We start from the raw sequence: 22218 nt of genomic DNA, 5'->3' as shown, positions 1-22218 counted from the left end.
GACGTTTGGACGGTTGCTCGTCCAAATTCGCAGGCTTTCATTCTGCAACTGGACTTCACATATTTCCCAAATTCCAGAAAAAAAAAATTCGCGGGCAGGATCCTTCGACGCTTCCAAAATGCTCTTCCACAGGTCGCCTCCGGGGACCGCATCTCACAGCCGCACATTCCGCCCCGAAACACCCTGTTGCCTCTCCAACTCTGAGAACGTCGGCGGGTTCGTGACAAACTGGATTCACGGGGTTTGGGGAATTAGTGATGTGACTTTGAAAAGAACGATGAGAGCACCCACCCTCGCTCTCTCATTTTCCACATCTCTGAAGCGAGGTTTGGCAGTGGCTCAGCTGCCGTGATGTAGACCAGAAGAGAAAGGTAAGGGGCGAGGGGCTTGGTAGGTACAGCGCAGAGTGCACGCTGAGCACATACTCCGTCGCGTCTGCGCAGCCACAGACAAATACCTGTGAACTTGTACGTTTTGCCTGTATTTTATACGTTTTTTTTCATGTATGGCGTATTACAATGTACAGTAAGGCATTTTTCACTGAAAAAAACGACCATGTATAGTAAGGCGTTTTTTGCTGAAAAATCGACCATGTATAGTAAGGCGTTTTTAGCCGAAAAAACGACCATATATAGTAAGGCGTTTTTAGACAAAAAAACGACCATGTATAGTAAGGCGTTTTTAGCCGGAAAAAACGACCATGTATAGTAAGGCGTTTTTAGACAAAAAAACGACCATGTATAGTAAGGCGTTTTTAGCCGAAAAAAAACAACCATGTATAGTAAGGCTTTTTTAGACGAAAAAAACGACCATGTATAGTAAGGCTTTTTTTGCTGAAAAATCGACCATGTATAGTAAGGCGTTTTTAGACGAAAAAACGACCATGTATAGTAAGGCGTTTTTAGCTGAAAAAAAAGACCATGTATAGTAAGGCTTTTTTTGCTGAAAAAAACGACCATGTATAGTAAGGCGTTTTTAGCAGGAAAAAAACGACCATGTATAGTAAGGCGTTTTTAGACGAAAAAAACGACCATGTATAGTAAGGCTTTTTTTGCTGAAAAAAACGACCATGTATAGTAAGGCGTTTTTAGCAGGAAAAAACGACCATGTATAGTAAGGCTTTTTTAGACGAAAAAACGACCATGTATAGTAAGGCGTTTTTAGCCGGAAAAAACGACCATATATAGTAAGGCGTTTTTAGACAAAAAAACGACCATGTATAGTAAGGCGTTTTTAGCCGGAAAAAACGACCATGTATAGTAAGGCTTTTTTTGCTGAAAAAAAAACGACCATGTATAGTAAGGCGTTTTTAGCAGGAAAAAAAACGACCATGTATAGTAAGGCGTTTTTAGACGAAAAAAACGACCATGTATAGTAAGGCTTTTTTTGCTGAAAAAAACGACCATGTATAGTAAGGCGTTTTTAGCAGGAAAAAAACGACCATGTATAGTAAGGCATTTTTAGACGAAAAAAACGACCATGTATAGTAAGGCTTTTTTTGCTGAAAAAAACGACCATGTATAGTAAGGCGTTTTTAGCAGGAAAAAACCGACCATGTATAGTAAGGCGTTTTTAGACGAAAAAAACGACCATGTATAGTAAGGCTTTTTTTGCTGAAAAAAACGACCATGTATAGTAAGGCGTTTTTAGCAGGAAAAAACGACCATGTATAGTAAGGCTTTTTTTAGACGAAAAAACGACCATGTATAGTAAGGCGTTTTTAGACGAAAAAAAACGACCATGTATAGTAAGGCATTTTTTTTTTCGTCTAAAAACGCCTTGCTATACATGGTCGTTTTTTTCAGCGAAAAACGCCTTACTATACATGGTCGTTTTTTCGTCTAAAAACGCCTTACTATACATGGTCGTTTTTTTCAGCGAAAAATGCCTTACTATACATGGTCGTTTTTTTTCGGCTAAAAACCCCTTACTATACATGGTGGGGTTTTTTTCCAGCTAAAAACGCCTTACTATACTTTGTTGTTTTTTCCGTCTAAAAACGCCTTACTATACATGGTCGGTTTTTTTCAAGCCATTTCTTTGCTTGATAATTGTTGCTATTTTCAGTCACTGGGGTGCGATATTGTTCACCAAGTCATTTATCAAAATGTATGCTAAATTTGTCATAAATATTGAAAATCCCATCACTATTGTGAATCCCGCGAGAATTAAAGTTGTCAAGAACGCTTAGAAGTCAGATTGCAAATACTGTACTGGAGTTGAAATTATGCAGGGTCACCCACCCTCCGCTAGAGGGTGCTGCAACCCCGTTGAAGGTTTTATTCCAAATGCCGATCGTCAAAAACAAACAAACAAACAAACAAACATTATTCATTCTGATGCTTCATGTCCTCCTCCTCTTCTTCGGGCACAGAAGATTCAAGCTTTCCTGCAAAAACAAATAGAAAAAACATAAAATGCAATAAAAGAAAAGAAAACAACAGTTAGCAAGGAAGAAGAGAGCAGTTGCCCCCGATTCAACATTTTTCGAAAGACCCGGATGAAAGAAAGAAAAAGAAATTTTTTAAAAAGACATTATTGATCTTGTGACGGTAAGTTAAAAATAACATTGGGGAGTACAGTATTACTCTATTTTACACTTAATAGTTGAATTCACTCAATGACAACACTTGAAACTCAATGCACAAGGTGAGTTCTCATGTCTTTTGATTGCCAACTAATCCTGGACGCCGTTTGATGAGGTGCACGCACCGTGAGTGACGCCAACTCACCGGGAATGGCGTCGCGGCTGTTCAGGGGACCGACTCATTTATTACCTAGATTGCTGCTATGGCAATTGGATGATAATCGAACCGCTGTCTTGTTTTGTTCAGCCCCCAAATCCCCTCCGAAAGGTTTCCAGAGGACGCAAAATGAACATCAAAGGCATGCCGCTGAGGAAAGCTCATTCCACAAGCTTCTTCCGCAGCCAAAATACGACTCATCGTGACGACGAATGATTCCCGATGCCCTACTTGCCATATAATAAGAGATCTTTATTCACAGCCACGTCACGTGCATCAATGTCATCGTACATGAGATGTACAGCGTTCTCGCTCTCGTTGTCGTCGAGCGGGTCACGCGGCAGCATGAACACGAGGAAGAGGAGCGTTGAAGAGGAGGGCGAAGAAGAGGAAGCGCGGCGGCGGCGGCGGCGGCTATCGAGAGACCGAGTCGGGGCTGGAAGCTTCTTTTTGGGACTCGCATGACACATCTGAGAAAATCGTAGAAAGAAAGGACAAAGCAAGAAGTTGGCGGGGTTAGCTAAAGACAAACCGTGGGAGTGTTTTTCCTCTCTGGACTCGGATTGGTCATTCAGGACAAGCGTATGTCAAACATAGGCCGACGATAAAATACAACAAAATGTCAATCCCGTTCAAAATCTTCTCAAATTTACAAGGAGTATCCAACCATGAATATGTTTACCGTGGCAACTGTTGCTCTGTGCCACGCCTCTCCCGTGATTGGCTACCAGGTTCCCGTTGGCTTCCTCCGGCCCGTTCCGATTGGTCCACGGGAAGGAGCCGGCAGAGTGCTGCGTTGAGCTCGGACTCAAGTGACGGTCCGGCCCCCCCGCCAGGGGGTGCTCCACCCCGACGTGAAGCCCTGAGGAGGACGACAATTCAATTCAACTGCGTTCATTTGTGCGTGGGAAAATGCAGAAATCAGGTGAAGAAAATCTGTACGGAAAAAAAAACCCACAATGTAATTGCATTTCAATTGAAGAAAAAAAAAATCTCATTTAAAAATAAAAATACAATTAACGTTAAAATCAATCAACATTAAATTGCAAATGAAATGAAACTACATTCGATCAAATTCAAACGTCAATCCAAATCATGTTCAAACGCGCGTTGGAAAATAGTTCAGCCGAATTCAGTTTCCATAGAAATAAAGAGAGAAAAGAAGACGCGCCGACAATTTGGCAGCTGGCGTCAATGTTTGCCTCTTATTCTGCACAACAGAAATCCTGCCGCTGCGCTTTTAATGCTAACGCTGCTCGTGGTGCTATTAGGAGCTCCCACGCGCAAGCGTGCGTAAGCACACCCACGCGCACACTCTGTGTGGATCAATAGAAGAAAAGCTTTTAAAAGCCAGGCCTTCACTTCCTGTTAGACGGCTGCCCACCAAGTTTGTGGATGTTTTTCCTTCTCTCCGTGCATATGCCGCATCACGGGAACAACAACGAAGGCGCGTCGACGCAAAAAGAAAATGGAGGTTGTGAAAAGGTGTCACAGGGAAAGTGGGAAGCACATGCAACACGCACGCACGGCCGGCAGAAGACATTTCAAAAATCAAACGGTAAAGATCGTGACATTATGATGTACCCACAACGGCGCAGACCACCCTTTTCTGCCCTGTGTGGATGGCGCATCCCTGACTTGGGTGCTTGGCCAAAATTGACAACTCATTATTTCATCATCAGCCACCGACGGGGACTTTGTTTACCTTTGGTGGTGGGCGGGGCCAAAGCGCTCTGCCGCCTCCGAGCGCCATCTCCACACTGCCCAGGGGGGGATACAAACATGCAGCTTAGTCCATTTTTGCTCCCACGGGCGTATGCGCGCGCACTGGCGTGTACCCACCTGAGAACCTCCGCTGACGTCATGCTGATCTCCGGCTTCTGCGTGAGACACAAACGGCGGCACAGAGTCTGGAAACAACTGGTCGACCTCGTGACATTCATCCCGATGTCATCATTTCCTCCAAATTGAGTCATAAATGTCACTTTCGACGGCGGTGGAGAAAGTTTTCAAGTTTTAGGCTCTTAGATGTTTGAACAGGGGTGTGTAGACTTTTTATGGCCACTTTATACACCACACGCGCACACTATGATACATTATATACACAACAAACTCTTTTGGCGTACACTTGGGTGTTGTTTGGACGCTTCACACGAGAAGATTTGCCAAGCTGAGCTCACAAAATGGAACACAGTGCACGCGTGCGTGCGTGCGTGCGTGCGTGCGTGCGTGCGTGCTCAGCATCCATCAGTGCAGTCCTTGGCACTGACTGACATCACTTCCCAAATGCTGCAGCTCAAAATCTAATAAAGGTTCCATTATAGCCCCACTAGGCCCGCCCGCCCCCACCCGGGTCCCGCCCACGTTCAAAAGGCTCTTTATTGACAGCGCCGCCAACGCACAAATTACCTGCAGTTAGCTCATTCGCGAATGTGCACGTGTGTGTGTGTGTGTGTGTGTGTGTGTGTTACCTGGTTGTCTGTATATTTGCAGAGTGGCAGGTGTCGGTCTTCTGCGACGTATCTGAAACCAAAAGAAAGAAAGAAATCAAGAATATAAAATATGGGAAAAATGTTAACTGGGGAATAGAAGAATGCACGCAAAGCAGCTACACACACACACACACACACAAGAATATAGAATCAATAAATTTTTGATGATAAATCAAGAATTGATCTGAAAGAATCCGATAAAGGCAAAGACTATTTGTGAACGGCAACCAGAGAACCTGCGTGGAATCATCTGACGGGAGCTGTTTCAAAAATAATATGCATCCATTTTACGGGACATTTCGACATCATTTTCAGCATGCGGAGATTATGATCCAAAATTCCCGATTGGAAGGCAAACTAGGCGAAACTAACCAAGTGTTGACATTTAGGACGCAGGCAGAGCGCGGAGGCCCCGTTGACGGCGGCTCGGCCCACTCACGTGCTCGGCGGCCTGGGGGTCCAAGTGTCCCTGCAGCGGCGGAACGTCAAACTGGATCTTCTTGGGACTGCTGGGCTCCATCGCAATCCGGCGCAAAGAAACAAAGAAGGAAAGCCACACGAAAAGGGGGAGAGAGAGAGAGAGAGAGAGAGAGAGAGAGGATGTGTGTGCGTGTGTGTGTGTGTGTGTGTGTGTGGTGAAGAGGGAGTGGTCTGGGCTCCAGGCCATTATGGAACACAGCACGCAATTCGACTAATTGACTCAAGTGGCATCAATGCAGCTTTTTTTCCAGCTCTAAAATGGAACTGCGACTGGATGTTGATTTTCAACTACATTCTTCACTTTGTCTAGCCATCCATTATCGGAGCCGCTTGTCCCCAGGAGGCTCGCCGGGGCCTATCCCGGGGCACACCCCCAACCGATTGCCAGCCAATGGCAGGTCTTCACATCTTATTTGAGACCGATTAGCATTTGCAATGAGCGTCGCGCTTTCAACACAGAATTGAGCTGGGAAGAGCCGAGCCTCCGGGGACACCGCGGAGGTCACGGAGAGACTTTATTAGTGCACCAGCAAAATGAAGAGTAGGGCATTTCTTTTGAAATGCTCCAAGTTCAGGCCGAGGGTCGGGTTCGAAACAAGGGCTACGAATTCTCTAATCGGAGCTTGGAACCAAATGTAGGGATTGCAAAAGGGCTTCCAAACAGGGTTATGTTTTCAAATATATTCAATATATCACTCATTTTCAATGTACAGTCAATGGTGCGTGTGTGTGCGTGTGGACATGAGCAATCAAGACACTAATCAAGACGCTGGCCATGGCGGCAGGCGCCAACGAGGGGATTTGTCGGGCGTGAGACAGGACACCGTGGGGGCAAACGTGTCCGGCGTGGCTGCGGTAACGTCGCCCTACAGTTGGCTGGCGTCCCCCGCGGGTGAAGGTTGGGCCTGAGTCGGGGCGGCCGCGCCATCTGAAGGAAGCCAAACGGAAAAAAACGCCTTCAACTGGGCTGTGCGCTTGCGCAAAACCAGCAGCACTGGATTTGTTTTGTGGCCGTGTTTGGTTTTTTGACTAAAAGTTGTAGTAGATTTTTTTTCCAAAGACTTTTTGATATAGCACATTGAAAAAATGTCTACATGGAAACATGGGGGGGGGGGAGGTTGCGTGTTTAAAAAAAATATTATATAAAAATCTAAAAAATATTTTTAAAAAATATATTTATATAATATATAAAAAATATATTATATAAAAAATCTTTTCACATACTTTCATGATTATCATTTTTCCTTAAAAACATTTTTTTCCCACCATTTTCAAGAAGTGAAAAAGAGGATCCAAACTTTCGTACTTATTTGCCACATATTCCAAATGTTATTTCAATACTTATTTGAAATGTATATTTTGAACGCATTCCATTTTTGTATTTTTTTTTTTTTTAATTTTGGTTTGTTCGATGTATTTATTCGCCCGGGTGCGCCACTTACCTTCCGGGTGGGTCTCGGCGTCTTCCGTCTTGCTCTGTCGCTCACCACGGCGTCCCTCTTGCTCATGGGCTCCCCCTGCAGGCGGGGCCCCTTCCCGTTCATACTCGTCGTCGTCGTCGTCGTCTTCGCTGGAGGACGACGAGCGATCGAGCTCTTCGGAGGATCCCGCCGACTTGACGCCGCATTTATGCTGCTTGTAACAGCCCGCGCAGCGAGAAACAATGACCAGCCTCTGGACAAGAGGCGGGGTGAGACCGAGGACCCGGTCGTCAGCCGAGCGGCGTATTCGTCGTTTGTTTGATTAGAGCAAATATTTATTGGAATGCTAACATTCAAATGTGAGTTCATTTGAATGATATTCTTGTTGACAGTATTATTTCAGTCCAATTAGGTTCCTCAACGTGTTGTGTGTGTGTAGCAGAGTTTACTTTCAAGACAAAAATCAACAGATTTTCAGTTTTGCGTCTTTTCTCATTGAATAAGCCAATCGTTGACTCAAACAAAAATCTGTTGAATGGACATGTCAAACTCTCATGTTTTATCATTTTATTTACGGCTGCATATTACCAGAAAGTGTGTGTGTGTTTTTTTTAAATGAATAATGTATACAGTTTACCATATACAATTTTGTACGTTTATTTCCATACACATAAAACTGTTACATTTTTAAAAATTAATTTTAAAAAAAAGTTTTATGAGAAGCTCAGCAGAAAATGAATCAGTTCACCAAACACAAATGAACTTTTTTTTAAAAGTACAGTTCTAACGAGTGCACTCGATTTAAAAGTTGGAGTAGTGCTGTTGCAAAATCGGATGCCGGTGTTACCTTGGGTGGCTTTGGACTTGCTGCGAGTTGCTCCTCGGCGCCTCCTTCTCCAAATGAAAAAAAAAAAAAAAGTTATCATCACGTCAAAGAGGACGATCGGACCAGAAATCAAAGACACGAGTCCCATACTGACCGTTGAGCGTTTGCCGATCGCTCAGCGCCGCGTCCATCTCTGCGTCGTGGGCCGCCTGCAAACGGGCCTTTTAAACACACACTCGCAATGTTTGCTTAGGCATCGTCGTGGGTGTCATCGTCGTGTCAGCATTTCCAGAAGGGGGGGGCGGGGGGGGGGAATTTCCATCCCTGCGGGACAAAGCATCATTTCATGTCAATCGCAAAGCAAATAAGCGCAACTTCATCTTTTGGGGAAGATGGATTTGTTCCTTGGGGTTGGCACAAAATCAGAAGCGACATTTTCTTGGCTTTCAAAGCAGACGAGCGGCGTTTCTGTCAATTTTTGCTTTCCGCAATTTGCAATTTCAAACTCGGGGAGACTTTCTCATTGCTGCTGAACCCAACTGAAGTGTCGCGCGATGCTGCGGCCCCAGTCGGTTTCTCACGCATCTTTGGTGTGCGGCCGCCCTGAAAGGACTCCTCCGCAGCAGTGCGCATCAACCGGACAAACAGGTACCACAAGTCATTAAATTCACCCCCCCCAACCCCACCCCCAAAAATAAATAAAAGAATCGTGAAACAAAGGGGAATGTGCATCTATGCTCTTCCAAGCTCATTTTCATGACCAATATTGAGAAGCCCTGCGGTCTTGCCCCACTGTTATGTGGTGTTCCTCAGGGCTCAATTCTGAGGCCTCTTTTTTTTTTTAAACGAGTTTTGAAAATATTCATTTATGCCGTTTGTCATATCTCGGCTAGATGACCGTCACGCACTTTGTCGTCAGCGGCGGTTGCTTTAAAGCCCTCGACAAATACACTTGCGTCGAGTTACGTTCAACAAACACGAATGTTTGCTTTAGTCAGATACGAGTCAATTCGAGTGTGGCGCTGTATACACGTACAAGCAATTACTGTCATTTGAATGCACGACTGAGACCCTTGAGCCAATAAATAATCAGTTCCGAGGCCCCTTTTTCAACTGGCTTTGATTCCCGAACTCTGAAAGAAAAACGGATCCACCCGACACGCGTGGTTTGCGAGCGTGTGTGAGCAGGAACTGACCTGCCGCCAGCGCCTTTGCCTTCATGTCCGGTTCCAACGGGCCAGCTTGGACGACATCCGGCACCGCGCACGTGGTGGCTCACGCTCCCTCGTCCAAAGACAAAAGCAACAAAAATCCAAACACACCTTCTGTAAACACACACACACACGCACACACACACACACACCCCAGTGGCATGGATTTCCAGATAGAACCCTCCACATGTCCTCGACCGATGTCGACTCCACCCGACGCGCCAGGCCGCGGGCGCGTTGCGCTCAAAACAGCTGACGAGTAAAAACTTTGACTGTCTGTCAGAAATGGAATCTGACATTTGAGGTGATTTTAATAAGGGCTCAACTTTCTTTTCATAACATCCAGAGGAAAAACAATAACAAGCGGAGTCGTTCTTTAAAAACGAAAAGAAAAGCGGACTATTTCTTGGTGCTTTAAAGCAGCTTGTTTTTGTTTTAACGCCGCCACTGTTGCCGTGGCGACACAGACAACCCTCGTCCCTCCCAAAGGGATTTTGACGGCTAAAGTGCACGAGCGGCAGGAAGACGTGGAGTCCAGCTGCCGCCTCCCAGTACCATCATGCATTGCCCCACCCTCGCGTCGGCTGTGTTGGGGCGACGTCGATCGACATCACCGTCCGCTGATTGGGGGGAGGGGGGGGTTGAGACACCCCAATGACGACACGCGGCGCAGGTTTGAGTCAACTGAATGGAAATCACGGTCGCCGAGCAGAAAAAAAAAATCATCGCCGCCACGCATGGTCGCCATTTTGGCGGCACGGGGTCACATCGCGGTGCGGGTGGGGTCGGCGGCCATTTGGGTCCCGCTTGCCGCAGTCGGGAATTCAAGTTCCGAGTACCACGGGGGCAAATCTGAAGAGGAAAGACTCCAAGAGAGTCCCGAGTGCTCATTCGCCATCGGCCCGGTCCCGCCGCCAAAGAGAGAGTTCCGACGTTGGCGACGTCCGCGTCAAAGCTGCGCCTTGCGACCTTGACGTGACCTTCAGACGGACAGGTCGGCTTCCGCGGGAGCGATCTTCGGACCGGCCGCGCCCCCCCGGTCCTCTGGGACGCACGGCGCGTCGCCGCCGAGGTCGGCCAGTAGACCTGCAACAGCAACGCCGAGTCACTTGAATGTCCGCCACATGACGAGAAGCCGAGGCCGTCGCTTGCGCTCGACAAACCCGGCCGGCCGCAAACCGAGGGGGGGGGGGGGGAGTCATCACACCAAAGTCCCCAAACGGCGCTACGCCACTAGTGAGTTGCTTTGCAGTTGCTATGGAAGATGATCCAACGCTAATCAAAAGAACATCTTCTTTATCTTCTGCAAAAAATGTCACTGCAGCTTCTGGAGTTGTTCAAGTACAAACGAATGCAGGAACAAAATGGGCATTTTCCAAGTGGAATCACTTATTTTCAAATGAAATATTGGGGGCTGCGGGTGGGGGGGGGGGGTTAACCGTTTCTGTGACGCAAGCGGCTGCAGTGAATCAAAATTTTTCCGAGCTTTTTGGGGTTTGACAGATAAAACAAATCCAAGAAGTTTTTGGAAAAGTCAGCAACGTCTAGGACGTCAACGTCATTTGGCTTCTTTTTAGATGTGGGGGGAGAGGGGGGGTGATTGTAGTTGGAAATCGGATGTTTGTGATTTATTCTTTTAATGTCAACCGGTTGGCACCTTTAATCGTTGGCTCCGAGTCGTAAACGGAACTGTCGTAGCCGGCTTGGTCCCGCTGCGGCTTGGATCTGGAACCTGCGCCGGCGCTCTCCTTCAGCACGCCGCACCTGAACAACACGCGCGTCGTAACACTCGGCCTGAAGGAAAGCGACACCGACATTGCGAGCGTGCGTGCGTGCGGTTGGGCTGACCTGTCCAAAGTGGACGTGCCGGGGTGACTGACCGATCTTCTCATCTGGACACCAAGCAGCACACGTTCAATGATGTCCGTTCTCTTGGTGTGATTGGACTGTGTCAGCAAAGCGCTACACACACACACAAACACACAGATATGCGCACACGCACACGAGGAGAGCGGCTGACCCTTTCAGGAGGCTGCAGGTGCGGCGCCAGGCTCTGCTGCGCCAAGCTCATGCACTCCTCCAGCGTGCGGATGAAGGTGGCGCAGGTGGCGCTAAGGAGGGAGGCCTGAGGAACACAAAGGTAGAAGGTGGCGTCTGGCGGCGGGCGGCAGGCGGCAGGCGGCGCTTTGCTTCGGAGGTCAAACCTCGGACGGGGGCATGTCCTGGCGCTCCGCGCCGCTCTGTGATTGGATGCTTTGGACCTGCTGGACCAGCAGGTCGCAGTAGAGACGAAGCTCCGACATTTTGGTCCTCAGACAGTCTGGACCTACAACACACAAGCGCATGCACATATCCAGGCTGGGGCAAGCGGCAATTTTCAGGAGTCTTTGGAAAATGGATGTTTTGTTTGGTTGTTTTTTTTTTTTTTTAATCCAATTTTTAGGGAGCAACTTCCATATTTGGGCGTGGGAGTCACCCGTCCCCAGCACATATAGAATAGAAGCTGTCTTTTTTTTTTCAGGCACCTTTGTGTTTGTGCACATCCAAGCTTCCGGCTTTGGATGAGCCGAGCGCCACCAGCCAGCGTTGTCTCTCCGCCGCGTTCACCGCCCTCACGTAAAAATGCTGCTCGCCGGGAATGATCAGCTCCAAACGCGTGGTGTCCGTCGGGTGAACTGCAAGGGATGGAGGTGAGCCGCGCGAGGTCGGGATCGCTTCCCGCTCTTTCGGCGGGACCGAACCTTTAATTTCACACACGGACATCTTGATGGAGCCTTTGCTTCCTTTGCCCACGTCGTCCTCACTGTCGTAGTAGGAGATGACGCCGTCGTCCAGCACGAACCAGCGCGGCTGCCAGCCTGCCGGACACGCGAAGCCTTTACTTCATTCGGCCGAAAATGTGTTTGAGATGTGCGTGGAACGGCAATGTCCTTACGGATGGAAATATAAACGTGAGCGCTGTTGTATTCGTTGTGACTACATACAATGCAGTGTCTTAGACACTGACATAGACTAGTAGACGTCGTCCACCGTAAAAAGGTGAATGTCGAGTGTTACGCAGATTTCAAGATTTTTCGAAATGAAATTTGGATGATTATTGGCATCCAACGTGTTGTTGGCAACAACGTGTTCTTTTAGACTTTATTAGTCATACGTGATGTCTTGACATATTACCGTCCCTTGTTTATGTACTCTGCCTGCACTAAATTGTACTAAAAGCCAAACTTGAATAAATCACCGGTGCGACACGATGCATGAATGGCGTAGCTTATCATGTTCGTTGTTAATTAAACAATTAGAATATCACCTGTACACTGTGTATGCAATGTCTTCTTTCCGAATTCGCGTATCTGTTATTCTAACACGACAAAAATCAGCATGACTACGATAAGTCAACAATGAAGCTGATGAACGTGACATCAAGACACACCATGAGACACAGACAAAAAAGACAAAAGGGAGACCCACCCGTCATGTAGTTGGTCCATTTGTACAAAACGCCCTCCATGTGTGTCTCCTTCTCCAGTTGAATTCGGGACAGATGCTAATGCTAACGGGCTAAAAGCCTAACTGGCGAGGTTACTCGCAGCAGTTCAGCGACGAAACGAGACGAGTCAAGTCGGAAAAGAACGTAACTGCCATGTTCCGCCACTTTCCCTCTCAAATACGACAACAATTGTCGAGCTGTTGGCAACATCGCCGCGTTACGTCTTAGTTTTGTTGCTAACTAGAGGACAAATCAGCTGACGGAAGAGAGAAAAAAAAATGTCAACAAAACAAACGCTGACGACAGAGGCCGGCGAAGGTCATATCGCACCAAAGAATATCACCGCCAAATTTATTTTTGCCGTATTGCATTACAAGAGGGCTGTTGTAGTTGATTATTTGTTACATAACATCGTCGTATTCTCAACATAGCTTATTTCATGTGACAAACCTGTGTGTGTCGTTACCACGGACTGTACTTCTGCCATGTCAATGACGTTCGGGAGACAAGTCACAGCGCATGCGCACTCAGAGTAAACGCGCCACGAACAGAAGGCGGCCCAGAAGCCGGGTACTGTCTTCACATGTAAGGAAAAAGTTTATAATATGCCAGACTTTGAACGAAACGTAAAAAATATATCAAAATGTAATAAAATTAACGAAATGTCTGTGCTATGGACAACGTTCCGAAATAAGTACTCAAGCTGGCAGTAAAAAAAACAACTGACCAACAAGTTCAACTCCAGAGGAACTACAGAAGCGTAAATATTTGATCATAATTTTTTCTCTCTCACAAGGTGATGTCACCTACGTATCGATTACTGTTCAGCAGAGGAAATAATACACAGTTGCGTTTTTTTAGAACTCGTCGTTTTGTCTTTATTGCATTGGAACATATATATCTATGTGTATATATTTATACTTTATAAATGTGATTTTTTTACACTACAATCTTATATTGTGACACATTAGAAAAGACTGCAAAAACATAGCACTAAAAACAATTACCAAACGATAAATAAATTCATTTGTCTTGTTTTTCGCCGGGTTGGCAGAGAGGACGCTGGCCACGTCAGAACCGGAAACGGGGCACGCTTGACGTTGGCACACATAATTGAAGACAAAATAAAAGCATTGACCGGTTGTTGACTTCGCTCGGCAAATAACATACACTGTACTGTACTTGGGAGTCACATTTAGAGCCCCCCCCCCGCCCCCCCCCCCCCCACACACACAACCGCTAATGAATTTACATCTACCACAAGTGCTTCATTGGGGCACTATTTTTGTTTTCCCACGCAATTTATGGATGAGGCGATATGTTGATCCGTTTGAACAAGTATTGATAGAAACCTCCGCTTCAGAAATCATTTGTGCTTCTTCAGGAAAGAAATACGAACGTTACGATATCACATCTGAGTCAGCGGTGTCGGAAAGCAGTTCACAGGAAGTCCCAAAGTGAAAGTGAGGTGGACGGCAAACAACACAAAGACGGACAAGTTTCGCGTACTGTTGGCCCAATAGCAGAACGGCACAAAATCATTTTGAATGGACCGAAAAAAAAAATTCTCGGGACATCAATGATGATTCTCCGTCATCCAAGTCCTTAAAATCCTTTGGGGGTTTTTTTCTCACAAAAATCTAATTGTAGATCTTTTTTCCCCCCACGTCAATTCTAGAAAAAGTAGACGATGATGACATTCAAAACTAGTTTTACTTTTTTTTTTTTAATTTTTTGCTTCTTGTATTTCCATCAAATCAATTTGAAGGAGCCTCCACCTTTGTTCTTATTTGGCCACATTTATTTCTCGCGTTTTGACGGCCTTCTCATCTCCCGCACACACACACACGCGCGTGACCCTGTGACCATTCGTGAATAGAAATACACGCACGCAAAAGACACGACAGGTGGACATTTGGACCGATCAACATGGCCGCCCGCTTGGCTGGCAGGAAGCTAAGACACTGGAGTCAAAAAGAGTGACAAGCAAGCGCGATGAAGCTGACGCGGAAGCGAAGGGATGTGAAGAGGAGCTCCAGATAGATAATTAGGACATTATTGCAAGATGGGATGATTTTTTTTTTCCCCCCTCCCCGAATGGCTTGGAAACACACATCAGGATCGGGGGGGGGGGAAGAGACTCACGATGACCGCTCGGCTTATCGCGTTGCCGTTGGTGCTCGCTGCTTATCTCGAGGGGACGGCACACGAAGGAGAGCAAGGAAGGACACGCTTGTGTGGTCCCTTAGGTTCCAAAAATCAGCCCAGATGTGACAAATCGATATGCGTGTACCGCCCACTTCAAAATGGAGGTACTATTCAAATATTTGAATACAAGTACTGATGTCTTTGAGAAGTTCATTCACATAGCGCGCGTGTAGCCGAGTAGCACACAACGGTCAACGAGACACGATCATACAGACGCTCCGATACAGTTAGAGTACAACATCTATACATCAACTATACATTGTGCATTTTTTTTTCTCCCCCCCCCCCCTCCTCGTAGTATTTTCTGTGGGGCGGGCTGATTGATCACCATCACATCACTGCTAAAAAATGCGCGGAAGTGGACGTGGAGCCGCAGAGACACAATTTCGGAGCACGCAGGGGGGTGGGGGGGTGTTGCGTCACACGTCCTGTTTTTGAACGGTCGCCACTCCTGTCGATCCGCGGCTCAGCGCGGGGGGGCTAATGGCTTGTGTCGGGGGGGGGAGCTAGAAGGACTACAAAGGGTCCGAGGACCAAAAGGGGGTTGATGAGTTACAAAATGACCTTGAGAGTGCCGGCACGCTGTGGCTGTGGCGGTCGTTATGATATGACGGTGGCCTCCGTCACGATGGCGGGGTCTTCGATGTCCGCTTTGCTCTGGACCATCCGCAGCTCCAGCTGGGGGGGGCTGGGCCTCCGACCGGGACCTGCCAGTTCTGAGGAGAGCGAGAAGAAGGCAATGGAGACTTTGGTGGAAGATACAGTGCAGAGGGGGCGGGGGGGGGTTCTGGTGTTGGGTGGGCTTAAACTATTTATATAATTTTCTATTATTATTCATTCATTCATTCATTCATTCATTCATTCATCTTCCGAGCCGCTTGATCCTCACTAGGGTCGCGGGGGGTGCTGGAGCCTATTCCAGCCGTCTTTGGGCAGTAGGCGGGGGACACCCTGAACCGGTTGCCAGCCAATCACAGGGCACACAGAAATGAACAACCACTCACACTCACACCTAGGGACAATTTAGAGCGTCCAATCAGCCTGCCACGCATGTTTTTGGAATGTGGGAGGAAACCGGAGCACCCGGAGAAAAGCCACGCAGGCCCGGGGAGAACATGCAAAGTCCACACAGGGAGGCCCGAGCTGGAATCGAACCCGGTACCTCTGCACTGTGAAGCCGACGTGCTAGCCACTGGACTACCGGGCCGCCCCCTTCTATTATTATTATTATTATGGGCTATTTTTAACATTTTCTGCTAAATGAAATGACAATGGTATTCAATTACACGCTGATTTGCCACTCTTCCTGCACGGTAAAAAAAAAAAAAAAAAAAAAAAGCAGAGTGTGCGCCACCTGGTGGTGGAGAAGGCTTTCCTCACCGTGAGCATACGATATGGTCCTCTGGATGACGTGATGCATCACCGAAAACGTTTTCTCACAAGCCGTCTGATTGGCACAAGGGTGGACAGAGAAGACGTGCGATTTCATGGCAGCTTGGCTATTTTGGAAAAGCCAAAGTATTGGGACACCGTCAATAAATGGGGAGTTTACAGACCAGGTCTCTTGGCCCTGCCTCACCCACCCCCCGGATGGATTTTGGCCTGTTTTCCTGCCACGTCTCCTCTCTCTCACTCCCTTGAGGGATTTCGTCCAATTGCCGATCGCTTCGTTTGGTGATTTCGAAGCGCGTCCCAATACTTTGGTCCACTCTCGAGCGGCCGTCGTTACCTTGAGGTCATTCGGGTAGTGGTGGGTCCACGCCAGCAGCATAGCGGCAAACAAGTCGCCCGTCCCCACAAAGACGGCGTCCACTTTGGGAACTTCGATTCTCACCCTCTGCGTTGTCCTGCTGCCGTCGGGGCGAACTGAACCGAGAGCGAGGATTACCTTTTGTTGCCTCAAAGGCAGCGCATCAATCAATCAATCAATCAATGTGGAAGTGAGGGCCACCGTGACGCTGGCTGCCCAGCGACACCAGGAAGCGATCGCCCAGTCTGGAGGGCAGGTCGGAGGAGGTGATGACCACCGTGTCCGGGCCCATGGCGTGCAGCAGGTCCATCACCTGCGCGGCAAACAAAGAGATGCTCACCAAGCGGCTCGTCCGAAAGCAAAGACGGATTGAGAAGAACGCGGGCTGCTCACCTCCACGGCATCCTTCTCTGTGCTGATGTTCTTCCCCGTTAACAGTCTGAAAACGAATCATAAGGGTGATCGTCATCGGGTTTACGAAACATCTCATCTCATGTCTGTAAGGCATAAATGAGTTTGGCCTTTTGGAACGATGTAAATAAACATTTGATAACGCAAGATGGCAACTGGCGTCACTCATTCGGAACAACCGGTTTTGTTTTGAAATCGCACGCCGCCCTTGAGCCAGATTCTCCTGGGAAAGCAATCACGGACGTTCACGGTTGCTCAACGAACGGCAGACAAATGCAACTCACTCTGCCTCAAACTGGTTGGGAGTGATGATGTCAGCGACGGGAACCACCTTGTTCTTGTACACCGGATAGAGGTTCTGAGGGACGTACTGTCAAGACATTCGCAGTCAGAAACGCGGAGACCGAACGCAAAACGCTCGAGACACACTCACGACCCACCATGGAGCCGTGGTCACCCAGCACCGGGTCGCACACTGCAACGACAAAAGCAAAAACACGCGCACTCGCTTCCCATCTCTGTTGTGAAAAAGTAGGCGGGAACGAGTACCACAAGTGGTGCGCGGGCTCCCTCTAGTGGCGGGCCACTTGGTACTACACGCTGACCTTCCAAACAGTTGGGAGGAGCCCTCCATGTCATCAAGCCTCAAGAAGAGAAGTCACCACTCACCGTACACCAAATTTGGATTGGCTCTCTTGAGCTCCTGAACGATATCCACCACCATCTCCAGGAAGGACGTGTCCCTGGTGTAGCCTGAACACGAGGCATTCCCGCCATTTGGACACACATCGAAGAAACGCCTTTGTCACCGACGGATACGCGCGCACCTGTCAGAACGTAATCGTACTGGTGCACGTTGTTGAGCTTGATGCCTTCGTAGAGAACGTGCAGTTCGTCCGCTGTCAAAACTTGGCCCTTCCAGTGCGAATAGCCTGAAAGGGGGCGAGGAGGCGGAGCTTGTTAGGCCGCACACGCATACGCACGAGTCAAGAGGCAGCTATTTATTTAAAGTCACACATTTATTTTGTGACTGTGGCTCTGTGTGTGTGTGTGTGTGTATCCATGCGTCTGCGTACGCATATATTTTGGCAGACATGTAAATTTCCCCAGTGTGGGACGAATAAAGGATATCTTATCTTATCTTATCTTATCTTATCTTATCTTATCTTATGACATTTGCCAGCACAAAGTGTCGTGTTGCACATTAGCCATCTGCCAATCAGTCAACAAATGTGCCGTCAGTGTGCGTGCACTGGTGCACGTCTGTCTGCTGCAGGCTGATGTCGCAGCTCCAGGTGAGTCACAGGCGGGTCACGTGTTTGGGGGTGGGGGGGGGTCTAGTTGCCAGGCAACACGGTAGGAGAAAGCCGGAGACACTGAGAAGGGACGTGAGCGTGTGCGTATGAGATGACATCATCACTTGCTGCTGTGGCAATTGACGGCGTCATTTTCTGGGGGCCCTTTCAGCTCCGAGCCGGAGGCCATTTTTCACATTAGATCATATCATGAAGACTCTGAAGTGGGAATTTCAAATTGTACTATTCCCCCCCCCAAAAAAAGATCGATTTCTTGATGAAGATGTCAAATTAATTCTTAGCCGTCCCTCGAGATGCCGTTATGGTTTACGATTGCACAAGCTGTTCACGGGCTACGCTGGCAAATCCGACAGCGAAACGGTCCTCAACGCAGTGACGCGAAACGCGACGACAGCCAATCAGGAAGCTCCCTTAACGCATTCAATACCGGCTAATTCTGGACCGTGTCTGAAAAGACGTTTAAAAACGTCTTTGGGAGCGAATGAGTTAAGCCGCTCGTGGCCGGCTTCCGCCATTTCTTCTCGCCTGAATCGTGGCCCTCGGCTGCACCGATTATTTATGCATTCGTTTTCTTTTTGATGAAAGTCTGACTGGTGGCTGACTAACCGAGTGGTGCTGCAGCACACGCGGCAAAGGAAGACAGTGAAAGCGTTGGTCTTACCTGTATGGTTGGAGAACTGCACCGAGTTGATGGAGTCCACCTCGAAGCCCAAAACCTGCAAGGAGACAAACCCGCACAAGGTCACAACAGGAGATAAATACTCAGATTTGGATACGTGAAACTATACCGCAGTGAGTCGGCGCTACGAATAACTGACAGGAAGTGACACCCCGCGTGCGCTTTGTAATTCTCCGTGGCGACGAGGACTCCCACGGTGCCCACAAGTTGTACATTTGAATTTGTGCGTCTGTTTATTCGGGGCAAAACACAGCGGCGGTCCGCGCATGACTTGACGGATAAGCCTGCCGAGGTATTGGCCGTTAGCCCAGACGCAACTGCCCGTCAAAACACCAATGCCACTGGCATTTTCGGCAAGTGCTCGTCTTGCGTTGGACACGGGCCACCCAAAAGTAGGGAAAAGTCCTCTTTCACACGCCGCGTAAAAGGGTCTTCTAAATATAGAGAACAGCTAATGGTTGCCGTTCTTTATCCCCATATAACGATTATTATTTGCGCGTTAGCGGGCGCAAAGAGAACCAGTCAGACGTAACAAGTTGAAAGCGCTCTCGTGGGCCCGGGACGAGCACCCGCAACTTCCCCACAGGGTACCGAGGAGCCGACGGGGCCAAAAATAGATGAAGCGCTTCGTGCCACAGCGTGAGAGATGATGTGGAGCTTCATCGGCATCATCATCATCATCATCGGCATCCAACCAAAGCGACCGGCTCTCATTTTACATTCATGCTGTCAATCGCACGCTCACTTTCACAACCTGCTGAGCTAATCTCCTTTGAGTCTTTCAAATCTACAGTATCGTACGGAGCAAAAATATTTTCCTTGGACAACGAATCTTTTCCACGGGATTCTTCTTGACAACCAATAGAGAAGGATAAAGTTTCAACCGACAGTGTAGTTTGGCACATTTGCTCCCTCGTACGTGCTCCTGTTAAGTGAGCAGTAGCAAGTGCGCTGTGGGAAATCAATTTGGACCCATGTCACTGAATTGCTCCAAAATGGTTTTGATTAATTGATTAGACAACAACTAATTGATTGTCAAAAGAATCAATGACTATTTTGAGAATCTTGAAAATCGGATGATGGCTTCCTGGCAAAATGAGGGGGTCAACGTTGTTAGTTATGGGGGCTTCCTCATTCAAACATTCAACACATGGTTTCCATACGACTAACCAATTAGTGGCAAAAAGTTTTCCGCTCAAGCGCCACATTTGAAACATTTTTGACTGTAAATGATTGCGCTTCCATATATGCCCTGCAATTGGCTGGCCGACCAGTCGTGGGTGTAACCAGCCTCTTGCCCAAAGTCAGCTGTCATAGACTCAAAGTCACACGAGTTCCCTGGTGAGGACTAGCACTATAAAAAATGGTGGCTTGACATAAGATGGTAGCAATTCTCCTCAATTTGTGTAGCAAGCGTCTCCCGTAATGGATCGAGTGACCTTAACAGGTTCCACTCGCTACCTGGGACCGATCTAAACACATGCAAGCAGCGTCCGTCCCAAAAGCAGTGTTCTATTTGTCACGATGGATATTGACTCAAGGTTTGACTCAATGACAACACGAAGAAAAGGTGATGAGGAATCGTGAGTGACAGCTTGTAGGTTCCCCTACAATGAAACGTCATTTTGGAGGACAAACTCAAAACGGACAGCGATGAAAAATCAAACCGAGCGACGGGGTACGTCACGACCTCGTTTGTGGCCAGAGACAAACTTTGATTTTAGCTCGTTTAGTCACGACGCGCAATGCGATGGCACATTTCGTAAGGGAGGGTGGCGAATAAATGAATCAAAGGAGCATCACACATGAAATGTCAGTCAAGGTCCCCCACTCGTCGCTTCATGGATGCGAGGAAGCGGAGGCTGCTTGGCTCACTTGGTTTCTACCTGCAGCGGGAAAGAGGCGCTCTTGTTGCCCACATATCCTCGGACGACGTGGCTCTGGATGGACAGGACGCGGCACTCCATGGCGGCTCCCGATGGTCGGCCGAGGGGGACAGTCGCGGTCGGACTCTCGCTCGTTCGCTCGCCTCACCGCATAACACCGAAGTCACACACAGCCCGAGCCCGGCGCGCGCCCACCGGAAATTTAGCTTAATGTTAGCCCGACGGCTAACCGAAGGTGTGTCACGCGCACGTCTGAGGGCGCGAGCGTGCGCGTGGACGTATACGAACGAACCCCAGTTCTCGCGGAGACGTGTCACTGATTCAACCGTTGATAAGAGTCCGTGCGGGAAATCTCCCGTTCACGCGAAGCCACTTAAAAGCACTCAAAATGACGCAGTGCGATTGCCAATGCTGTTGGTGTCGCTGTTTGCCTCGCCGCCACCCGATTTACTGACATATAAAACGTAGAACAAGACGCCGTGTTCAACCGCCAAACCGAAACACGAACACGTAAAAGCAAATATTTGCGTGCACAGCAATGTACGTGTGGGCATGAAGATCTCATGAAATCATTACAGTACTGTAGTCAAAGGTGTGTGCTGATCGTCCTAAGATAGCGTCCATTACCAATTATTGGGTGCTTCGGTGTGACAAAATGGGGAGACGGCGGAGGTCGTGTGTTCACGTTCACTCCAGTTCTATTAGATTAAAACGGAAGCGACAGTAATGTTTGAACAGGCGAAATGAATGGCCATCCCGAAATCAATTGACGTCATCAGCGGAGGGACATTCTGGCCATTCTAAAACTCTGGCATATGGACTTGGAGGCAAAGAAAATATGACGTTTTCGACCGCGGGTGACATTTTTACGTCGGACCAAAGATAGGCCAGGATAAAAGAAGAACGGTGGACGATTCGTAATTGTGACCACGACAGAGTCGTTGCTGTGACGGATTTGGCAACTCGCCTATAAAACAACAGCAAGCAGCGGTGCTGGATGTGAAAAAAAAATCTAAAGACTGCATATGAATGACAAATATAGCACAGCAATGCCGCAGAGTCGTGATGAGAAGACTAAGGCGTCCAATACATATCTCCAACTCCACCTGCTGTTAAACGAGGGGACTAAAGGCTTGCTCTCATTTGTGAAAAATGAAAACAAGTTAATAACCATCATCGGCAAAATTTTTATAAACAAGAGTAAATTAATTAACTTCCTGGTAAATGAACTGTCACTTATCTCGCGCTTTTCTTTGTCGTTTACTCAAAGTGCTTTACACAGTTAGCTCATTCACCTCCTGATGGCA

At 47.9% G+C, this 22218-nt stretch overlaps 3 protein-coding genes and 1 long non-coding RNA gene across 7 annotated transcripts; 1 reads left to right on the top strand and 3 right to left on the bottom strand.

The window, feature by feature from the left end:
* Positions 1–621: 621 nt before the first annotated feature.
* LOC127610624 (uncharacterized) lies at positions 622–1499 on the top strand. Its single transcript, XR_007964977.1, has 2 exons — positions 622–707; positions 1188–1499. It is a non-coding gene; the product is annotated as an uncharacterized LOC127610624 (long non-coding RNA).
* A 726-nt stretch (positions 1500–2225) lies between these two features.
* LOC127610619 (protein phosphatase 1 regulatory subunit 1A-like) lies at positions 2226–8258 on the bottom strand. Of its 3 annotated transcripts, XM_052080960.1 has the most exons (9): positions 8118–8258; positions 7985–8031; positions 7159–7390; positions 5676–5745; positions 5216–5267; positions 4587–4624; positions 4450–4504; positions 3427–3606; positions 2976–3214 (listed from the first exon to the last, which is right to left on the bottom strand). In XM_052080960.1, exons 1-8 carry the CDS (start codon positions 8152–8154, stop codon positions 3553–3555), a joined length of 585 nt encoding a protein of 194 aa, XP_051936920.1. In that variant the 5' UTR covers positions 8155–8258; the 3' UTR covers positions 2976–3214; positions 3427–3552. The 3 variants fall into 3 exon arrangements, with proteins under 3 accessions (XP_051936918.1, XP_051936920.1, XP_051936919.1); XM_052080958.1 differs by lacking the exons at positions 2976–3214; positions 7159–7390; positions 7985–8031; positions 8118–8258 and adding an exon at positions 2226–2389 and having other exon boundaries at positions 5676–6390; XM_052080959.1 differs by lacking the exons at positions 7159–7390; positions 7985–8031; positions 8118–8258 and having other exon boundaries at positions 5676–6390.
* Positions 8259–9882: 1624 nt separating this feature from the next.
* LOC127610618 (pleckstrin homology domain-containing family A member 3-like) lies at positions 9883–14083 on the bottom strand. Its single transcript, XM_052080957.1, is given in 8 exon segments — positions 9883–10260; positions 10832–10938; positions 11023–11137; positions 11140–11299; positions 11379–11500; positions 11700–11849; positions 11916–12032; positions 12643–14083. Coding segments are annotated over 8 exon segments (915 nt in total). The 5' UTR covers positions 12683–14083; the 3' UTR covers positions 9883–10156.
* Positions 14084–14226: 143 nt separating this feature from the next.
* LOC127610617 (pyridoxal kinase-like) lies at positions 14227–21340 on the bottom strand. Of its 2 annotated transcripts, XM_052080955.1 has the most exons (11): positions 20912–21337; positions 19008–19062; positions 17858–17962; positions 17700–17783; positions 17471–17505; positions 17315–17400; positions 17013–17058; positions 16821–16932; positions 16599–16735; positions 16250–16316; positions 14227–15585 (listed from the first exon to the last, which is right to left on the bottom strand). In XM_052080955.1, the coding sequence occupies exons 1-11, from the start codon at positions 20990–20992 to the stop codon at positions 15470–15472; spliced, it is 924 nt and encodes a 307-aa protein (XP_051936915.1). In that variant the 5' UTR covers positions 20993–21337; the 3' UTR covers positions 14227–15469. The 2 variants fall into 2 exon arrangements, with proteins under 2 accessions (XP_051936915.1, XP_051936916.1); XM_052080956.1 differs by lacking the exon at positions 16250–16316 and having other exon boundaries at positions 20912–21340.
* Positions 21341–22218: the final 878 nt, after the last annotated feature.

This window comes from Hippocampus zosterae, chromosome 11 (genome assembly GCF_025434085.1).
Source record: "Hippocampus zosterae strain Florida chromosome 11, ASM2543408v3, whole genome shotgun sequence".
Lineage (NCBI taxonomy): Eukaryota > Metazoa > Chordata > Actinopteri > Syngnathiformes > Syngnathidae > Hippocampus > Hippocampus zosterae.
Note: the sequence above shows the minus strand (reverse complement) of the source record. Positions and strands in the feature narration are given on the sequence as shown.